The 19,865-nt window shown below is 39.1% G+C and overlaps 1 protein-coding gene across 19 annotated transcripts in view; it reads left to right on the top strand.

Moving 5' to 3' along the window:
* CELF1 (CUGBP Elav-like family member 1) overlaps positions 1-19,865 on the top strand; it is a 38,869-nt gene that overhangs the window by 6,557 nt on the left and 12,447 nt on the right. For 5 of the 19 annotated variants that reach the window (XM_088654504.1, XM_088654488.1, XM_088654491.1 and 2 more), the window contains exons 2-10: positions 5,661-5,774; positions 11,247-11,434; positions 12,829-12,911; positions 13,644-13,692; positions 14,821-14,955; positions 15,131-15,210; positions 15,838-15,999; positions 16,572-16,653; positions 19,580-19,708. In XM_088654504.1, coding sequence (XP_088510630.1) covers positions 5,704-5,774; positions 11,247-11,434; positions 12,829-12,911; positions 13,644-13,692; positions 14,821-14,955; positions 15,131-15,210; positions 15,838-15,999; positions 16,572-16,653; positions 19,580-19,708 — 979 coding nt within the window. In that variant the 5' untranslated portion in view covers positions 5,661-5,703. Of the gene's footprint in view, positions 1-4,607; positions 4,695-5,660; positions 5,775-10,992; positions 11,435-12,828; positions 12,912-13,643; positions 13,693-14,820; positions 14,956-15,130; positions 15,211-15,837; positions 16,000-16,571; positions 16,654-19,579; positions 19,709-19,865 lie in introns of all 19 variants that reach the window. The other 14 variants (XM_088654516.1, XM_088654507.1, XM_088654513.1 and 11 more) reach the window with 5 other exon arrangements.

The raw sequence follows: 19,865 nt of genomic DNA, 5'->3' as shown, positions 1-19,865 counted from the left end.
GTCCAGAGCATATGGTGGACGCCAGGTTGGGGAAAGCTGCTCTTTTCCCACTTTCTGTATATAGACAAACATTCACAAACACACACACTGATTACTTTCCTCCCATCTTTCCCCCTATGTTACATGTTACCTGGAGGACAGTAGCCTCTTGAAGGAGCCAGAAGGTTTAGCCTGTAAGCCTTGCCTATGAAGAACAAAAACTTAGTTTATAGCTGTAACTGGTGTCCAGGAGAGAGTTCTGTTTAGTTGATTGCTGCTGTTCATTGTGGATCAGCTGCAGTGGTGTGGCCCCAAAGGAGAGATTGCCCCTTTGGGTGTTGGGTGTATGGTGAAGGCAGTTGGGTGTGGATGTGCTTGCTTCCACAGCCCCAAATGAGAGATTCAAGTGAGGCAGGAGGGGTGGATATGAATGTACAGTGGTACCTCTACTTACGAATGTTTTTACTTACGAATGGAGCTCCGTCCACCATCTTGGATGCGATTTTTTCTTACGCATTTTTATATAGGGTTGCTTCGACTTACAATTTTTTTCTCCCAATGCATTCCTATGGGTTTCGACTTATAAATGTGCATTCGGAACGCATTAAATTCGTAAGTAGAGGTACCACTGTACTGGCTTCCAAGTTAGAAATGCAATGCTGGGGAATTGTGTCTGTTGTGTGAGCAGATTGCAACTCACAAATAGTGTGATTGGAGATATTTGTTGATACAGTATTGTGATCTTATATTGTTTGGCATTTACAGCCGTACCTTGGTTTGAACATTTTGGCTCCCGAGGAAGCTGAACGTCCGGCAGGGCTTCCGATTGGCTGTAGGAGCTTCCTGCAGCCAATCAGAAGCCAGGCTTTGGTTTTTGAATGTTTTGGAAGTCAAACAGACTTCCACAATGGATTCCGTTTGACTTCCAAGTTATGACTGTATAGTACTTTTATAATTTTTTGTATTAATATGCTGTTTGGGGCCTTCAGACTAAAAGCTGTTTATATACATATCATAACATGAATATTTGCACACAAACATGCAAACATTGACAACCATGAAACTTAACATCATAACTTACTTTCAACACTCTCTGTACCCAATGCAACTGAATGTATGTATGAAGATACAGAGTGCTCTGTGTGTGTTTATACAAATATTTGCCTTCTACTTACCCAGTGAAATGTTTTATTTCCCTTAAACAATACAGTCGTACCTTCGGGGTACATAAGCAGCAAACCCGGAAGTATATTTCCGGGTTTTTGCCGCATGTGCAGAAGCGGTCCCACCGGTTGCGGAAACCTCGGGATCTGACCGGAGTTCCAAAGTGGATCCCGTCCACAACCGGAGGTTCCACTGTGGAGAATTTTAACTAGGTCAAGTAAAGTTGTCCTGTTTGGGTGTGGCCAGTCTGTTACGTGACTGGCAGTCTTATGTTGTTATACTATACACACTTGCTTGGAAGTAAGTTTCCTTTGAGATCAATGGGATTTACTTATCAATAGGTATTGCACTGATACAGTTATCTACATTACAGTTGTATTCCATCTGAGGAGCTTAGTGTTCTAGCTTTGCATAAACTTCGTGTTGTAAGTTGTCCTGAGAGATGTGAGCTCCTTGTACCAGTAAATGTTACAAGTGAGTGACCCACTTTCTCCAGCCGTAGGCACTGCCCTGCTAGTCTAGTCCATTATTCAGTTTCCAGGAAAGAGAAACATGGAAGATGGAACGAGCTTTTTTTCCTGCTATTCCAGAGGGTAGGAACTGAGCTATTGGATTCAAATTACAATAAAGGAGATTCCGACTAAGCATTAGAAAGAAATTTTTGATGATGATAAGAGCTGTTTGACTGTGGAACTGACTCCTTCGGGAGGTATGGACTCTCCTTCCTTGGAGGTTTTTAAGCAGAGTTTGGATGGCCATCTGTCATGGGATGATTGCAGGGAGTTGGACTAAATGACCCTATGAGTCCTAGGAAGATTGCAAGTAGCCTTCTTCTATTATTAATCTTCTAGTCTCTGGCATCTTGAGGTATGTTTTCTCTTACTATGAAAAAGCTACTTAGCTATCATCTGTTAATTTTAAATTCTTTTAAAAAAACAATCTAGGCTATTGACCATCACCACATTTTAATGAATTCTGTAAGTTGTTGATCCATTGTGTGGATTGCTGCTTTTTCCATTGTTGACATAACCTGACCCTGAGTTCTAGTGGTATGAGTTGGGGGACTCCCCAGAACAGATTGTTTTTTTGGGGGTGGCTTCCGGGGGCATAAGCAGATTTCTGTTGTGCAAGTGGGTGGACATCATTGGTCAGCTCACATTTTCTGTACTGGGATGGCTAATCTGTGGCCGTCCAGATGTTGTAAGGCTACAACTTACATAGGGGTTATATCAAGCCAAATCATTTTGCATGTCAAATGACTTCTGCAGGTGCAACAGAACTTCCACTCCCTCTTTTGTCTGGTGCAAAGCCCCTGTCTGATCTGGGGTTTCCCCCAAGCCTCAGAGCAGATTTGGTGGCAGTGCAGGGGGAGGAAGGGGAGAGGGAGTTCCATTGTGCTCACAGAAGTTGCATACACAGTGATTTAGGTGGAGTCGATCTATAATTGCTGACCATTGACCGTGCTGGCTGGGATTGATGGGAGTATGAGGTCCATCAACATGTGGAGGTCACAAGTTAAGGTCCCCTGTTTACATTATTTGAGTAATTACAGCAGGGCAGTCTTTAGCATATGCGCCGCCGGGGTGCAAATACCCAGTACCCCCAAATTTAGTTTAGCTGCGCCCAAATTTTTTAGGGGGACAAACTCAAAGTCGTTGGGAATATTGGACTCTGTGGAGTAACAGAGCGACGGAGGAGGGGGCAGGGACTTTCGCTCCATTGCTTTTCACTGCCACCAATTGAGAGGGACTGGTATACAGTAGGCATACATTTGGTGCCCCCCAGAATTTAATGCCCCGCACCCCCGGGTAAAGACTGCGCTGAATTACAGCTAGTTTAGACACCCCTCATTGTATGTGTGAAGTTAGGAATTTTTTACTGCAATGAATATCCCTTTGCTACTCATTTGCTATTTTGTTGCCCATTTCGTATGCTTGAAATTTAGCCAAATCACTGGGGGCTTGACAAAATTGCTGCAAATGCAGGATGTGATCCATGAGCTATCAGTTGACCATTCTTGCTGTGTATTATAAAAGCATGAAAGAAGGATTTCTTTGGCATTGCCCAAACCTCATGGGGGACTGTTAACATGAACAACCTGCCACATGGAGCCATACCCACTTGGTTGAATTGCAGGTTGCCATCTTCTTTAGTTTTTGTACATAAACAAGCCATTATCTCTTGTGGACAGACATGTTCCTACGCTGCCAAGGATATTGGACTGAGTGTTGCATTCCCTCCCCCTTTAGTAAATTTAATAAGCAGCAGAGCTACTGGCTTAAAGGATGTCTAGAGTAGTTTGTAAACTAAAGTTTTAGACTACCATGAACCAGTGTCAGGAAAGTGGCTTTGGTTCTATTATGAGAGGTCACTTCACTGGATCTATAAGTTTTGGTCTCAGAGAGATGGCTCATATATCACAGAGAAGCATACTTGTTTTCTGTTGTAACATGCAAAGTGGGACTCTTATTTACTGCTTTTGCTGCAGTTAAATATAGTCATTCCCCATTTTGCATGTAATGGCAGAAACACAACCAACTCATACTTCTGCTTCCCCCCCTCGAGGTTAGAATCCTCTGTCTTTAACCTTAATTGCTTATTTACACTCCTCAAAAGAGATGAATATTGAGTGTGATGGGAAAAAAGATTAAAGAAGTTGGTTTACATAATCATAACAACATAAGAGACTAGCTGGATCAGACCAAAAGCCCATCTAATCCAACTTTCTGTTCTCACAGCAACCAACCAGACGTCTGTGAAAAACACTCAGGCAGAACATGACACATAACAGCACTTCCTACTTGTGTTTCCCAGCAACTGATATTCAGAGGCATATTGCCTCTGATAGTGGAGATAATACAGTTTTTGTGACCAATAGTGATTGATAGCCTTATCATCCATGAATTTATCTAATCTCCTTTTAGAGTCCTCAGAGTTGGTGGCCATCACTTCATCTTGTGCAAGTGAATTCTGCTGTAGAAAAAAGTGCAGAATATCCCACCATTCAGTTTCATTGGGTGACTGGATTCTGAGAGGAAGATCTACTGTATTTACATTTTCTCTACACACTTAAATTTTACACAACTCCATCATGCCCCCCTTATTGTCATTGTTTAAAGTAAAAAGCCCAAGCCTAATCTTTCCTCACAGGGGAGATGCTTCAACCTCCTAATCATTTTGTCTCTCTCTGTTCCCATCTTCATTTATTTTTATTGAGGTAAATTATACTGACTCATACTTCAACGAAATCCAAAAGTGGTTAATCATCTATGTATAACTAGTAAGTTTGAGCACTACAGCTTCTTTTTAGGACAATGAGGACACAACTGCCTTTAACATGACAGTCATTCTCCAGAAGTGGTTGTTGAAACAGTAAATATAAGCCATCATATTACCAGGCACTTAGCTTCCGACTAGCCAGGAAATAAACAAGCTAACTAAATGGAGATTGGTACATTCAACAGGTATCAGAGTTGATTTCTACGGTAGTTCAGAATTAGCCTTGAAGGCACTAAGGAACCCGAACTTCAAATGAAAGAAGACGCTCCATGGTAGGTGCAGGAAAGTTAATATGCATAATTTACCCAGCTTTTTTTTTTAGAACTGTGTGTCAGTTTGGTAAAACTTGCGTCTGAAGAAGGTTTAAACTCATGTGTGGGAAAGCAATTTTGGAAAAGAAGAAAGGACTTCAACTTAATGCCAGGGCTTGAGAGTTTAACACTGAGAATTTCAGACTGAATTGTGCATTGCAGTGGGAAATGCTATTGATGATTTTTTTTCATATCTTGTAGCTAGCATATTAAGAAATGACTTCTTTGGCCAGGAGTTTCTAAAGTTCACCTTGTTTTCCAAGTGAAATTGGGAAGCTTACCAATATGTTCAATTAGGATTTCTCCCTGTTCTATACTGTATGCAATACTCAAGGCTGAAGTGAAATGTTGTTCTATTGAAGGAAGTAGAAATCTTGCCCAGCCCCACATAGCAAGCATGTTGAGCCCAGTTATATATATGTTGAGCCAGGATTTAATAAGCTTCCACCATCTCATAAAATGTGATTAGTTGACCTCAAACCAGAAAAGCAGTGTAATGATGCTTGGTTTAAGAATATTCTATCTAAAGAAATATTTAAGGGCTCATACTTTTGTGGTAGTGAGTTTGATTGGAAGCTATGAAGCTAGTTTGTGTTCTTTTCTGCTCTGTTGCACGCAACTATCTTCATGGATCTGACACTCTGTTTATCTGACAGTGCACTCAGTACTGCTTTGCCAGGGAAAATTGCACAAAACAAGCCCAGTGCATCAGCATTTTCATTGTGTACTGAGCTGAGTCTCTCTTCACATGGTCACATCCCCTTTTTAATCCTGGTCCTCATGTTTCTTTCCCAGTCCAGCCTGTTTTTGTGGTGTCTGTTGCTGGTCTCCCTAAGCTTGTGTTCTTGTGGTTTGAGTGTTATTTTGTGTGGATCACTGTGTTAAGACTCTAAGAAATTAAGTGGTGGTATTCAATTGGTTCGACAGGACAGTGATCTAGCATTAGTGGTTTGTGGTAAGCAGAGAAGTGATGGCTGCTTTTAAGTTGGATTTCCTCCCAGAAATGATGGTGGATCATTGCTCCTTGAATGCCAGCCCTATGTGAGTATTTTGTTTTCATAGCTAATCTACATTAATGCTGATCGCTTTCAATTTATTCTTTTGAAGGTAATTGGTGGGGGATTTGATCATCGTTCTGTATTAAGGGAAGAACCTAAATAGGCATATAAGACCCTAGAGTTAATTTATGGAAGAGAGCCTAAAAAACATGAACAAGAACAGAATTAGGGACAGTGTGTTAAGTTTGTATCCAGCATAGGATTGTGTTCCAGAGTGAGTTAATTTTAGAGAAAGACTCTTTATGGTTCACATAGCCCTTAAGATACAACTAAATTAAATTCTGCACTATATGTGGCACATCCATGCAGTTCAGGAGGGAATGCCAAATACATTCTTGTGAAATTTTATAGCTTGAATTGTACTTTTTTAGCATGTTAGATTTGCAGTTTTACATATTAAGTTAACTTTCTGCTCCTTGCATGTGCAGACACCTGCACATGCAAGGAGCAGAAACACAATAGTAAAGTTTACTGATCAAAATTATATGGTATGGATGCATATAGCTATTAAAGCATCATTCAGAGACATTTAATGGTTGTGGTATTAGCTTCATTGGAATACTGTTTTCAGGTAAGTGTGGGCCATCTATTTTCTTGATTTTAATCCAGAAAGATCCCAAATGTGTGTTTTACCCCAAAGGATCCCTATTACAATTGCATTCGGGCTATTTCTGGCCCCTTCAATATCTAACTTTGCTATGGGATAGCAATTTATCATACATAGTAGAAAGCGACTAGCAAGGTTGGTTGCACCATGTGTGTGCATGGTGTTTCAGAGTACAACAGAACAAACTCTATATAGAGAACTTACAAACACTCTTAATTCAACACTAGGTGATGATGTAAATGGAGGGAAATAGTATTATTTCAGTAACATGTATTTGGACTTGGTTACAAAAGGTCAAGGAGACACGCCTGTTTATACCTAGATCCAAAACATGTTTGGGGGTTGTATCCAATTAATTATACTTGGAGTAGACCCATTGAAATTACTGAATCTAAATTAGTTATGTTTATTGATAACTTTTGTTTCATTCGCATCTCTTAGTTGTTCTTGCATTGGATACAACCCTAGGAGTCTGTAATCCAGCCAGTTTTGCACAACTGGCTACACTTGTTAATTTATGGATGCCAGAAATCCTGATGCATAAGCCTTTTGAAAATCAACTATCTGTATCAGCTGCACTTTCAGTACTTTGATGTATCACAACCAATATGTGAAAATAAGGGCTGTTGATTTTATTAATCATTTAGATATGACTTATAGAACTCAGCCCCTCTCTCTTCTCTTAAGAATAAAAAGGCAAGTTATTTTCTCTCAACTGAGTTTACAGTTTCAGATTATTATTATTTTATTTAAAAAATCAAATATTTTCCTGTTGAAAATTGCTGGGAAGCTTACAGCAATTTCTAACATTAAAAATACAAATAAGAAATTAATAGCACATAAAACAAACTCATTGTAAATATAATATTAGGGGAGCACAGCAATGAGATAAAATATTGAAAGAGTAATAGCCCTGTTGAAGAAGCCTTCCTTGGTTTTTTGATAATCAGTAAAGATAATTCACATTTGCATGTCCCTCAGGACTGAGTTTCACACTTCTAGGGCAACTGCATAAATTGCTCTATTACATCCTATTGCAGTTTTAATTTTCTTGAAAGAGGAATTTGAAATGCGTTTTAAAGAAAAGCGGACCTGTAACATAAAAAATAACTATTTGATGGTTCAAAACTTGTTACCTTGAATCCTTAGTTGCTTTAGTTCAAGGATTAATGTGAGGAAAACAAGTTCAGTTTTCCAAGATTCATTTTCAAAATGTTTTTAATTATTCAGAGTTTGGATATTGGATCACTATAAGATGCCATCTTAGAGTAATTACGTAAAGTCGGCATAATTAAAAATTCAGTTTTATTCATTTGAAAAATAACTGGCCTGCCTTGTTCTGATATTTCTTGATTCTACATAATCTTACTGTTCTCTTAGGTGTGGAATGGTGGGTAACCATTTGAGGTAGCAGTGAGATCACACAGATCCAGTTATCGGAGCATGTCCTTGAAGTGGGATTGAAGGCAGTCCACAAACAGGGACTACATGTTGCACACCCAATTCAAATTTGGTTTTATTCATCTCTCTCTCCCTTTCTCAAAAAATCATTTAAAGGTATGGGTCCCCTGAGGAGTCACAGATCGAGTTAAATGAAGCATATTCACACTTACTGACACTTTCATACAGCAATATCTATGGCAGAGTAGCATCCAAGTCCATAAAACATACTACCGGTATCAGTAAAAAGAATTTATTCTTTCGATTCATGAGGCTGTTTCCTGAATTTTTTTAAAAAAACAAAACATACAGTCACAAACCCTTTAAAAGCAAAATAAAACACCAAAATCATACTATTTTTTATAGGAAAGGGGTTAAAAATAAGTTACTGTACATATATAAAATAAGAAAAAGAACAAAACTACCCAAATCTCTTCATAAAACTTTGCAGTGGAAAACATAAATCTATATAACCTATAACAGCAGCAGCCTGAAAGAAACATAAATGCTTTTTACTTTGTAAAGTCATGCTGTCTGTTTGCCTGGAGGCAATTCTTACTTTCAGTATTGGAGAAAACTAAAAACATTTTTATAGAGTTTATGAATAAATGGGTCAGCCGTCCCCTGATAATAATCCCTTGAAAATAATGGCACTTAACATGGTTCACAAGAAGGAAAGTGACAAAAATAACAACTGAAGTTAATACTGTACAAAAAGTTACTCCCTTGCTGTTGCAGCATGACTTTCAGATTCTGCAGTATTAGCCCTGTGTATGTTGTATGAAGTTGGAGTGAACAGTGTATGCCTTTGGGCAGCATGATGTTAATACAAGTCTACCTCTTGTCCCTTCACCACAGCCTTATTCTCCTTTTTCCTCCCTGTAGCTAGACTGCAAAGCAGGGATGAAAATTTGTGTTTCTTCAGTTGTCATTGAACTCCATCTTCCATCAGCACCAGCTATCATGGCCAGTGGTCAGGAATGCTGGGAGATGTAGTGCAGCAGCAGCTGGAGGGTTGCAGATTCCCTAGTCCTTATCTAGAGAAACCAATAGGCAAGGGAAAGCTTTGGGAGTTTTTTTGGTGGTCTGTGGTTTAGATGCCTAATTCTTTGATACTGAGATCTGAAACTCAACTGCCTAAACAATAAGTCCATGGTGGAAGCAACATCTAGTAGGGGCAATCAGTATGCTCATACAAAATTCCACAGAATGGAAGAACCTGGAAGTCTCAATAAATATATTATTTACAGTCTATGTTCTAGTATTCTGAATAGTGCTTCTTCCTTTGTCTCAAATTCACAGATTATCAATAGGATTAACAAACAGTCAGTTGACTGACTGTTGTTTGACTGTGATCCAGTAAAGCTAAGAACGCCACTGTGGGTTTTGTTATTTTAAATTTTGCAACTGTACACTGGCCCTGGTATTCTATGGTAAAAGTCAAAAGACAAGAACTGTTCAGTGAATTATTCCAATCAGTAGAAATCTTACTTGACGTGGTTAAAAGTTATAATAATTCATTATTATTATTTAAAAATTCAATGTTTTACAATAACAATCTGTTTTTGTAATTAATGTAAGTATTAAATGTTTTGATGATGACAGTTAATTACTAGGTTGAATCTGTGCCTTCTGATATTAAAGCAAGGTTGCTATTTTTCTTGACTTCTTGTTCCGTTTTGAAAAAATATGTCACAATGTCTGTGGATTATGAAATACTGGTTTAAATAGGACAACATTGAATGCCTATAAGTGGAATGATCAAATGGGAAATTCAAATTCCTTTGTACAATACCCTGCTCATTTAAACCTGAAACTCAGCAATCTACCATTGTAGCACAATTACCCAAAAGTGCTGACTACTGAGGCTTGGGGCTAGGGGAGCAGGAAGGAAGCTACTCATCTAGCAACAAATCTGAGTGGTGCAGTACAGTGAATGGATGTTGCTGTTTCCTTCTCGTCCCCCCAAAATATGCTGCCTTTAAGCTTGAAAGGTGAAACACGTTTGAATGTGCACCTCATAGTGCAGGGGTGGGTATCTTGTGCTTAGCAGGCCAAGTTTGGCTTGCTGCTGGTCCAGTTTGATTCATGAGGCCGTTTCCACCAAACCCTGCCTGCCTGCCCATCTAATCAACATCAGTTGATAAGCAGGAGGACAGGATTTTATCCTGCATTGGCTGTGCCACTCTGCTGTCTGAGGGAACAGGATCATGCTGCCTAGGCAACAGGATTTAATATCAACTCTTTAGATGAAATCACATGACTGACAGGTGGAGAACCCTTGCTGGAGCAGTGTTAAAATGAGGGTGGAGGTGCTTCAGAGAGCAGTTGGTCAACCTCTTCAAAGAACAAAGGGTCTTAATCTTTGCCCAGCAGCTGATGGGTGAGCCTTGGCTGCACAAACCTCTTCCTGGCTCCCCACCTCTGCCATAGGGGCATATGTGTTCCCCATCTTCCTTTTTTCTCTAACTGACGCTGAATTGATCTTCACATGTCATTGCAGTGTGTCGTCACTTCTGAATATGAGTGCTTTTCAGAGTTTCAGCTGGTCTTACCCTGTTTCTCATATTTTAAGACATATCCATAAAATAAGCCATAGCAGGATTTTTAAGCATTCAAGGAATATAAGCCATACCCCGAAAATAAGACATAGTGATAGGCGTAGCAGCAATGCCGGCCACGGCAGAAGGAGGAGGAAAAAAATAAGACATCCCTTGAAAATAAGCCATAGTGTGTTTTTTTGAGGAAAAAATAAATATAAGACATGTCTTATAATATGAGAAACACGGTATCTTCCATGCAGAGTATTATACCCAAACCAAACCATTGGTCTATTTTTAGGATTCCCATTCAGGAATTTTATTTTTATGGTTTTTTAATTTTTTTAAAAAAGTTATATATATCTGCAGACATTGGGTTCTCCCAAGCAGGTTGACACCTCCCTTTTGTTTCTCAGTGACCCTGTTTTGGCTCCCATTTTTGTTGGCACTCAGCACTTTAGTTTGCTGTTAGAGGGAATGATGATATTTTTTCATCTTTATACTTACTACTAAATTCATTAGTTTTAATTACACCAACTTTTAGCTCAGTTTTCCTTCTCCAATAAACCATTATTTACCCTTTATACAAGACTATAATACATTCTATTTCTAAGATGCTAACGTTTCTGGGAGAGAAAACAGCAAATTCATCTGAGACATTTGAAGGCAATCAAGTCTTTGGAGAAGTGTCTCTTCTCTCTTCCCACCACATGCCTGGTTTTCAGTGGACAGAATATGTTCTCTCAATATCTCAGATAAGCAACAATTTTGAGTTTTAATTATTATCTTTCTAATACATTTGAAGAAGGGTTGGTTGGGACAGAGTCTAGGAGGACACTTACCATATGTTTCTCATTGACTCATGCAGCTCAAAGAAAATGAATGGCACACTAGACCACCCTGACCAACCGGACATTGATGCCATCAAGATGTTTGTTGGCCAGGTCCCACGGAGTTGGTCTGAAAAAGATCTGCGAGATCTGTTTGAACAGTATGGTGCTGTCTATGAAATAAATGTCCTGCGGGACAGGAGCCAAAATCCTCCTCAGAGCAAAGGTGAGAGCTCTCTCTTTTCTTTTTACTGCAGGTTTTGGTCCAAGATCATTATGTGTCTTATTGACACTTATTACTTTGAGAAAGCATGTATTTGTGTTGTTTTGATATCACAATCCATGCATGATCTTCATATTACTGTATTTGGTATGGTAGCAAGAAAAGCAGTTAGTAGGAAGGTTAGTTTAGATGTCTGTTGTTCTTCACATGCAGATGCAAACTTGGGCATGTCACTACATGTTGACAGTTTTATCGTTGAGCTGTACCTGCATAGTTTGCTTATTTTATAGGTTTTCTCCTGAAAAAACATAAATATGTGAAGTAGCCCTAAGTTGGGGGCATAGTGCACATAATGTTATTCCATTTGGGTGTCTTACTGATAAGATTCACAAGCAAGGAGTGTCCACTTGATGTCCATTGAAACATTTTCTACAAGATTGATCTTTCTTTTGACCTGTGCAACTCAGTCTCAAAGTGTGAAACAAGGCTCTCAAGAGTTTCAGGAAGTTGCCACAAAAGGTATAAGCTCCTGACCTCTCATCTACTTCTGCCTTGAACTATTGACTGGGCCAGGAGGTAAAACTGTAGGGAAAGGTTTACTCTTAGTGTTACTAATATACATCTAATGAAGTGAGAATAAGGTGAAACCAAGAGCAGTTAAGTTGCAATAGCAAAAAAGGGGGGCTTATCTGTTATATTGTGAATTCTGAAAACTAAAGTGTCATGCAGTAGAACGAGACCTCAAAATCCCAGTGTTCATAGTGAAGGATATTGCTTCAAGATGCAGATAAAGGGGACACTTTTAGCTCTCTCACTAAAAAAAAAGCTCCCTGCAAATTAGGAAAAAGATACTATTGTATTTGGGATCCTGTAGTACCAACTTTCTACTTGCAGCACACCTTGTGATCCCCCCCCAATGGTAGGGTTTTCAAAAATGTGATTCTCCTACACAGTACATTTTATCACCTTATTCTGCTGTATGTTAGACAAGGCCTAACTTATATGTAATTTTTATTGGGTTTTCTACACATCAAGTTAAACATTTTACAAACTTTGAAACATTCAATAACTTCCCTTCTCCTTCCATGGTTCATATTACATATCATTGTTTCCTGCATATTTTACTATAACCATTCAAATGAGGAATAGTTGATTTCTTGTTAGTTCACATTCTGCATACCTCCAGTCTTGGATCTTGTGCATACATAAGTCACTTATATAAATGGGACTGAAGTATGTTAAATAGTGAAGGCATTAGAAACATTAATTTTGATATTAATCTTACCCTTCAAAGATTCAGAATTCAGTTAGTGTCACCTTTTGGCTTAATGCATTCCGCTATCAAATAATTTATGCCGGAATGGATGATTTTTATATGTAACTTGTTTGCATTACAGGATGCTGTTTTGTTACATTTTATACCCGTAAAGCTGCACTAGAAGCACAGAATGCTCTTCATAACATGAAGATTCTCCCAGGGGTAAGACAATATGCATCATCTATTTAATCTGCTCTTTCAATATTTCTGCATGAATCCACACTCAGGATGCCATCTTTTCTGGGAGGGGGTATGTGGAGTCCCTTGAATTGACTGATATAAATACAGGCAACTCCTCACCTACATGGGGGTTACATTCTGGGGCCCCACGTGCACAAGTGAAAAAATGTAAAGTGAGGAGTACCCTCTAAGCACCCTCTAAACACCTTCTATGCTGCTCTCTCTTCAATCAGTACCAAAAATAATGTATCCACAGCTAGAATTGAAGTCCTGGGGCTGGCAGGAGGACATACAGGAAAGGGTCAGCTGCTGTTGAGCTATCCTGCACATCCGCTGTTAGGTAGGAAGGCTGAGCAGCATAAACAAAAGCCCTGCTGCATTTCAGGTGCTTCCTCTGCCCTCACTGATGTCCTCTTCGGGATTCGGGGAGGGTCTCCATGAGGACTCTCCAGCTCTCTCCCACCATTTCCGGGTTTGAATTGAATTACTGAATTATTTCCTGGCACTGTGTGTGAGTTGATTGTGCATAAGTGGGAAGATGCCTGTACTGTCTTCTCTGAATTGGTAGCTGTAAAAATGGATTTATAAGTTCCCTTGTTATATATAACAGCTTTGAAAGGAATGTATAGTTGTGGCTGGAGATGATTTACTCCCCAAAACTTGATTTCCACCTCTGCACCACTCCCAATCCTAATTGCTTTATCTGTGTTACAGATGCACCATCCCATCCAAATGAAGCCAGCCGACAGTGAAAAGAATAATGGTAAGTGTATGTAAAACAGCCTTTTTTCCCAAATTAATAACAATCTGTTATATGGAAAGTTCATTGATTTTGACTTAAAAAACAACATCCAAGTTACTAAAGCATCACATACTACTACTGCCTTTGTGCAGTGCCTTTTGCTTTGCACTTAAGAAGTGAAAGAAGCTGATCCCTCTCCCTTGGTTGAGGAAATGCTAATAATATTTCTACAGGTTCAGCTTCAAGTTCTATAAAACATATTCATTGCAAAGGCTTCTTTGTGATCCTAAAAGAAAAGGGGGTGGGAAGCAATATATTTGCTTTCTCAGAATGATTTTGTTATCTGTGCTGCCTAGTGAATGAAAATAATCTCTGGTTTTGCATCTAGAATTATAAGGCTGCTCTATAGACACAACTTTCTCTTCTCTTACTATAAACCCTTCTGTTCTGAAAGAGTATAGTCTATTACAGCATATGAAGATTTTTTTTGAATGGAGCATTGTATTCAGGCTTGCAATCTTGTTTCATACTGGAAATTACCTTGTAAAATTCACCTATGTTAAAGGAGAAATCACTGTCTTATATTTATATTAAAAGGACAATCCGTTTCTTAGTAATAAAAGCTGGTCAGTGTTTTTTGCACTGTAGACTACTTAAGCTTTTCATTTTCTGTGGTTTATTGATGTGTAATACATTCTTTGTTACAAATTATGTAATTATATAAAATACAAATATGTGCTCATTTGTCTATCAGCTTGTTCAAGAACGAACAAGTTGTTCATGGTTTAAATTCGTTGTTTAAATTTTAAATATGGTTATTAATATTGCCAACAAAAATATGCCAAGTAGCAATGTACAATGAGAAGATCTCTCTATTTAATCAGTTCTTAATCTAAGTGACGGTATCCAGTGCTCCTGCTCTGCTAGTGGAGTTACACTATAGAACAGAACCTCACTTTCTCTCCCTTATAGCCCCCCTGCCCCCTCAAAATTTGCTTCAAGAGCTTGGGGGACCAGCTGGAGAAAATTTTGGATGCATATGGTGAGGGTTGTGTTTGTAGATAAACTGTGAAGAAATCTATTTATATAATTTTACTTACTACTTTAGTGAGGGCAGATAAATGACTTCCCTTTTTGTTCTTCTCTTAGCTGTGGAAGACAGGAAACTGTTCATTGGGATGATCTCAAAGAAGTGCAATGAAAATGATATCAGAATGATGTTTTCCTCCTTTGGGCAGATTGAAGAATGCAGAATTCTACGGGGTCCTGATGGCCTAAGTCGAGGTAAGCATAGGGAGCAGGTATGAAACTGTTGATCGTTTTAGAGATCTCTCACACCCAAAGTATCTTACTGGAAAGCATTTGTAATTTTTGAAGTCAGCAGAATGTCTACCTCCGCTTTTTTTGTAAAAGGTTTATGTAAACTTAGCAAGTGAATTTGATCCTATTATCTTCCCAGGTTGTGCTTTTGTGACTTTTACAACAAGAGCTATGGCACAAACAGCAATCAAAGCAATGCACCAAGCACAGACCATGGAGGTAAGAAACTTTATTTAGAGTAACTGGGATAGTTTGCATTGAGCATTCAAGGGCCTTAACGGTTGGAAAGAGCAGAAGGTTCTGTATGTGCAGCAATGCCAGATTTCTACAACTTTGAAGTTTTCTAAGTGTTGCGGTATTGTTTCTTGGTTTGAACCCCCGCTACAGTGGTGCCTCGACTTACGAATTTAATCCGTTCCAAAGGCACCTTCATAGGTCGAAAAATTCGTAAGTCGAAAAGCGCCATTGGAAATGTGATTTCCCATAGGAATGCATTGGAAACAGAAAAATTCGTAAGTCGAAGCAACCCCATCTAAAAATTCGAAAGTCGAAAAAACCCATCTAAAACCGCCACAGTTTCCGTTCGGATGTTGAGAAATTCATAAGTGTGCGGCCATTTGCCCTATTCGTAAGTCGAGGTACCACTGTACTGGCACTCCCACACATATCTCCAATTTTATAAGAAATTAGATAAGATACATTAACATTAAAACACTGGAAAACTGGGCTAGAATAGATGCAAGGAGATTGCTTTAATAAGATTGGTGTATTTTTCTAAATGATCAGAGTTATTTGTGGCATTTGGAGGTAATGTATAAAGTATAACTATGTGAATTGATATTTCAGGGATGCTCTTCTCCCATCGTGGTGAAATTTGCAGATACCCAAAAGGATAAAGAACAGAAACGAATTGCACAGCAACTCCAGCAGCAGATGCAACAAATCAGTGCTGCATCAGTTTGGGGAAACCTGGCTGGACTGAACACACTTGGACCCCAGTATTTAGCAGTGAGTTTCCCTGGCAGTTTCTGTGCAAAATCATTTGGTTTATCCACAATAATTACTTGTAGCAGAAGAATCCTTGTGCTGGTGTTCTGTTGCAAAATTTGTTGTTTCATGGGCAAGTTGGTGAGTGTAGGTGATTAAGTTGCTACCATTTAGCAGCATTTGCATGCTCAGGTTGGTGAGGAGGGATCTGTCACTGTTTCATGAGGACTGAAGTACTGGCCTTCTAAAGGTTTTCATGTGGCATAAATACAGAAAGGAGCCTTTATTTTCTGTGTTTAGTATGTGTGTAGTGTTTTCTGTGGGGTGAGGCATTTTTGCAATTACACAGTCAGTGGCACACTAGCCCATGAATTGAGAGAGAACATTTGGCATGCAATTGTGTGATCAGTGAGATCTCACCCTTTTAATGGTATTTGGGAATGCTATTGCTTTGTGTGCTGCTTGATATGGTCCTGTTTGAACAGTGGCTATTCCACTTAGAACGGCGCTCTGGCTGTGGTGTAGTGCAGTGTCTCCAGAAGTGGAGCCAGCCCTCATTCTCACTCTTGTTCTGTTTTTGGTGTAATGTCTAGCTTTATTTACAGCTCCTTCAGCAGACAGCGGCTGCCTCCTCTGGAAATATGAACACACTGGGCAGCCTCCACCCAATGGGAGGTGAGTGTTTTCTTCCTTTGCCCCTAGGTTCAATGTCATATTGAAAAAGAATCATGAGAAGGCTGTTAAGAAAGTGTGGTATGATATACCGTACTAATGTCAGTGAAGATGGCTCTCAGTTGCTTATGACAGAGAAGAGTCCAGAATTGAATTTTTACTCGTCTCTCTCTACTGCCTCTTCATTATTTCTAGGGATTTTATTTCAAATGTGCAGGAAGTGTTTTAAATGCAGAGGTAAGAAGTACAGTTGCAGTTAAGTGACTGTCCAACTCATGTTCCTCATTCTCAGACATATTTAATATACGGTATCTACTTTTCTATCTATTCTGGAAATTTTGTAATTGTCAGACAATAATAGGAAAAATATTGCTTCACTTTATATAGTGAATTTCAAGCTGTGTTTAATTTTAGAATCTACATATGTCTAGCTCAGTAATGTGGATTTTCTGTGGGAGGGGAATCAATTGGAATTTATTTATTTTTGGGGAGGGGGATTCAGTTTGCAATAGAAATTTTTCTAGAGTAACTTAATTTGGCATGTTTGTTTTTACTTGTATTTCGTAAATAAAGCTTTAAAAATAGAAAGTGGCACCCATTCATTGTTACTAATGAACCTATAAAATTAAGAATATTCACAGCAAAATAAAGCACCAGAAAACTTCAGAATTTTTTCCACCTCACATCACTTGTCTAGCATCTATGCTTTGTGTGTTTGAGCAATCTGTTGTATCTCTTGCAGCTAATAGCTTCTTCTTTTTTAAGAATGGAGAAAATTAGCAAAGTAAGGCAAAAAAAAAAATCCTGTCCCAGTACCTACAAAAGCTTTCATGTCAGACTATTAAATATAAAGTAATTTTTAAAATCTTGCTTTTGAACAAGAGACTACAATCATCAGTGAAGAGCCACAGCTATCTTTAATACGCTTTTCATTTGAAAGTATTAAGGGTAATGGAGAAGAACCATATGGAACAATATTGTAAAGGATAAAAATGTATAAAATTAGATGGTGCATATCTCATAAACTGAACTAGAGGTAGGATGACAGGTTAATGTCAATACGTGAATAAGGAGAAGAACGTACAGCTGTGTGGTCAGCACTGAATGTATACACTATATCAGGCATGTCCAACAGGTAGATTGTGATCTACTGGTAGATCACAGGGTGTTCCCGGTAAATCCTGGTTGATCTCTAGCCCCCCAGCGATCTAAAAAAAACCCCACAACTTTGGCTTTCTAAAAAAGCTCCACAATTTTGGCTTTCTCCAAAAAGCTCCACAACTTTTGCTTCCCAAAAAAAGCTTAAAAACCTTGGGTAGATCACTCCTAGTTTTTTTTTCCAACAATGGTTAGATCACTGTCAGTTTTTTAATACTGTGAGTAGATCGCAGTCTATTGGGAGTTGGATGTCCCTGCACTATATGAAACAAATTAATGTAGGTGTCTTGGTTGGTGCTTTAGTTGTGATTCCTGCATTGCAAGAGGTTGGACTAGACCCTTAGGATCCCTTCCAACTCTGCAATTCTATGAATCACAATCATTTGAGTTATGCTTTTTCCAGACGAGATACTACAGAGGCCCTCTTTAACATGCTGCATTCACAGGGATTTCAAGTCATTGGCAGTTGTAACTTGGAAATGTCGGACAGCATGATCAAGAACTCCTGCACCATTTAGGTTAAGTTCCTGGAGGGGTTATGGAATCATAGAGTTGTAGAGTTGGAAGGAACACCGAGGGTCATCTAGTCCAACCCCTCGCAATGCAGGAATCTTAACTAGATCATATATGACAGATGGTCACCCAACTGCTGCTTAAAAACTTCCAAGGAAAAAGAGTCCACCAACTCTTGTGAGAGTCTATCCTACTTAGAATAGTTCTTACCGTCAGAAAGTTTTTCGTGATATTTAGGTGGAATTTTGTTTCTTTTCACTTGAATGCATTGGTTCAGTTCCTAAGCTTGTTCTATCTTCCATGTAACTGGCCATTAGATATTTGAAGATGGCTATCATACCTTCTCACAGTCTCCTCTTTACCAGGCTAAACATTCCCAACACCCTCATAATGCTTGGTTTCCAGACCCTTTATCATCTTGGTCACCCTCTGCACGTGTTCTAGCTTGTCAGTGCCCACAATTCATCCTGATTTGCTTGCACCAGGCTTACACAGATGTTAGACAATGTTTAGTCTTCATTGAGCATTCATTCTGATTTGTTTGTGATGAGCTTTTATGTCAATGAACATTCATCCTGCATTCATCTTGAGTTGCTTGCAGAGTGGTTAAATATCTTCCCATTAATCCCACACTTTTTAGTGCATTTCCTTATCATTTTACTAACTGCAAAAGTCTTGCTTTTGTCTGACCTTTGCCTATGCTATGAATGTTGGAAGATTCAGGACAGATAAAAGAAAGTACTTTGTCACTCAGCACATAGTTAAAATATGTATCTCACTCCCACAGGAAATAGTAAGGGCCTTCAACTTGGATGACTTTAAAAGAGGATTAGACAGATTCATGCAAGATAGGGCTTTCAGTAACTACTAGCCATGATGGCTGTGTTCTGCCTCCATGGTCAGAAGCAGTATACTGAATTCCAGTTGCTGGAAACTGCATGAGAGAAAAGTGCTGTTTGCGCTTGGGTCCTGCTTGCAGGTTACAGTCACCTGATTGGCCACTGTGTGAACAGGATGCCGGATGAGATGGTCATTTGCCTGATCCAGCAGGCTCCCCTTACGTTGTTGCCCTGTAAGTGAGAATATTAGTAGATGTGTTTCCTTGCATCAGGAGTTTGTGGTGCTTGAGAATGTTAGGCTTCACACTCCTCCATAAAGCAACTTCTGAATGCTGTTGGAGAAATAGGCTGCTGGGTTCACCAGTGATTTAGTGCTTAGTGGTACCAGAACATAAACACTATTCATTGATGTGTTGCAGGATTGAATGCAATGCAGTTACAGAACCTAGCTGCATTAGCAGCTGCAGCCAGTGCAGCTCAGAGCACACCAAGTGGTACCACTGCACTCAATTCTTCTAACAGCCCTCTAAGTGTGCTCACCAGTTCAGGTAAGAAAGCCATGTCTTGATATAATACGGTTTTGCATATCTTAAGGCCACATGACAATAGAGCCAGCTACTCATTAAATCATAAGCTTTTTTGTGGGGAGACTTGATTAGTCCTGCCTCCCCAAAACACATTTCTGCTGTTTACACAACATGAAAC

Source organism: Zootoca vivipara, chromosome 1, assembly GCF_965207765.1.
Source record: "Zootoca vivipara chromosome 1, rZooViv2.hap1.1, whole genome shotgun sequence".
NCBI classification, from domain to species: Eukaryota; Metazoa; Chordata; class Lepidosauria; order Squamata; family Lacertidae; genus Zootoca; species Zootoca vivipara.
The sequence above is the reverse complement of the archived record's forward strand: the minus strand, read 5'-3'. Positions and strand labels throughout refer to the sequence as shown.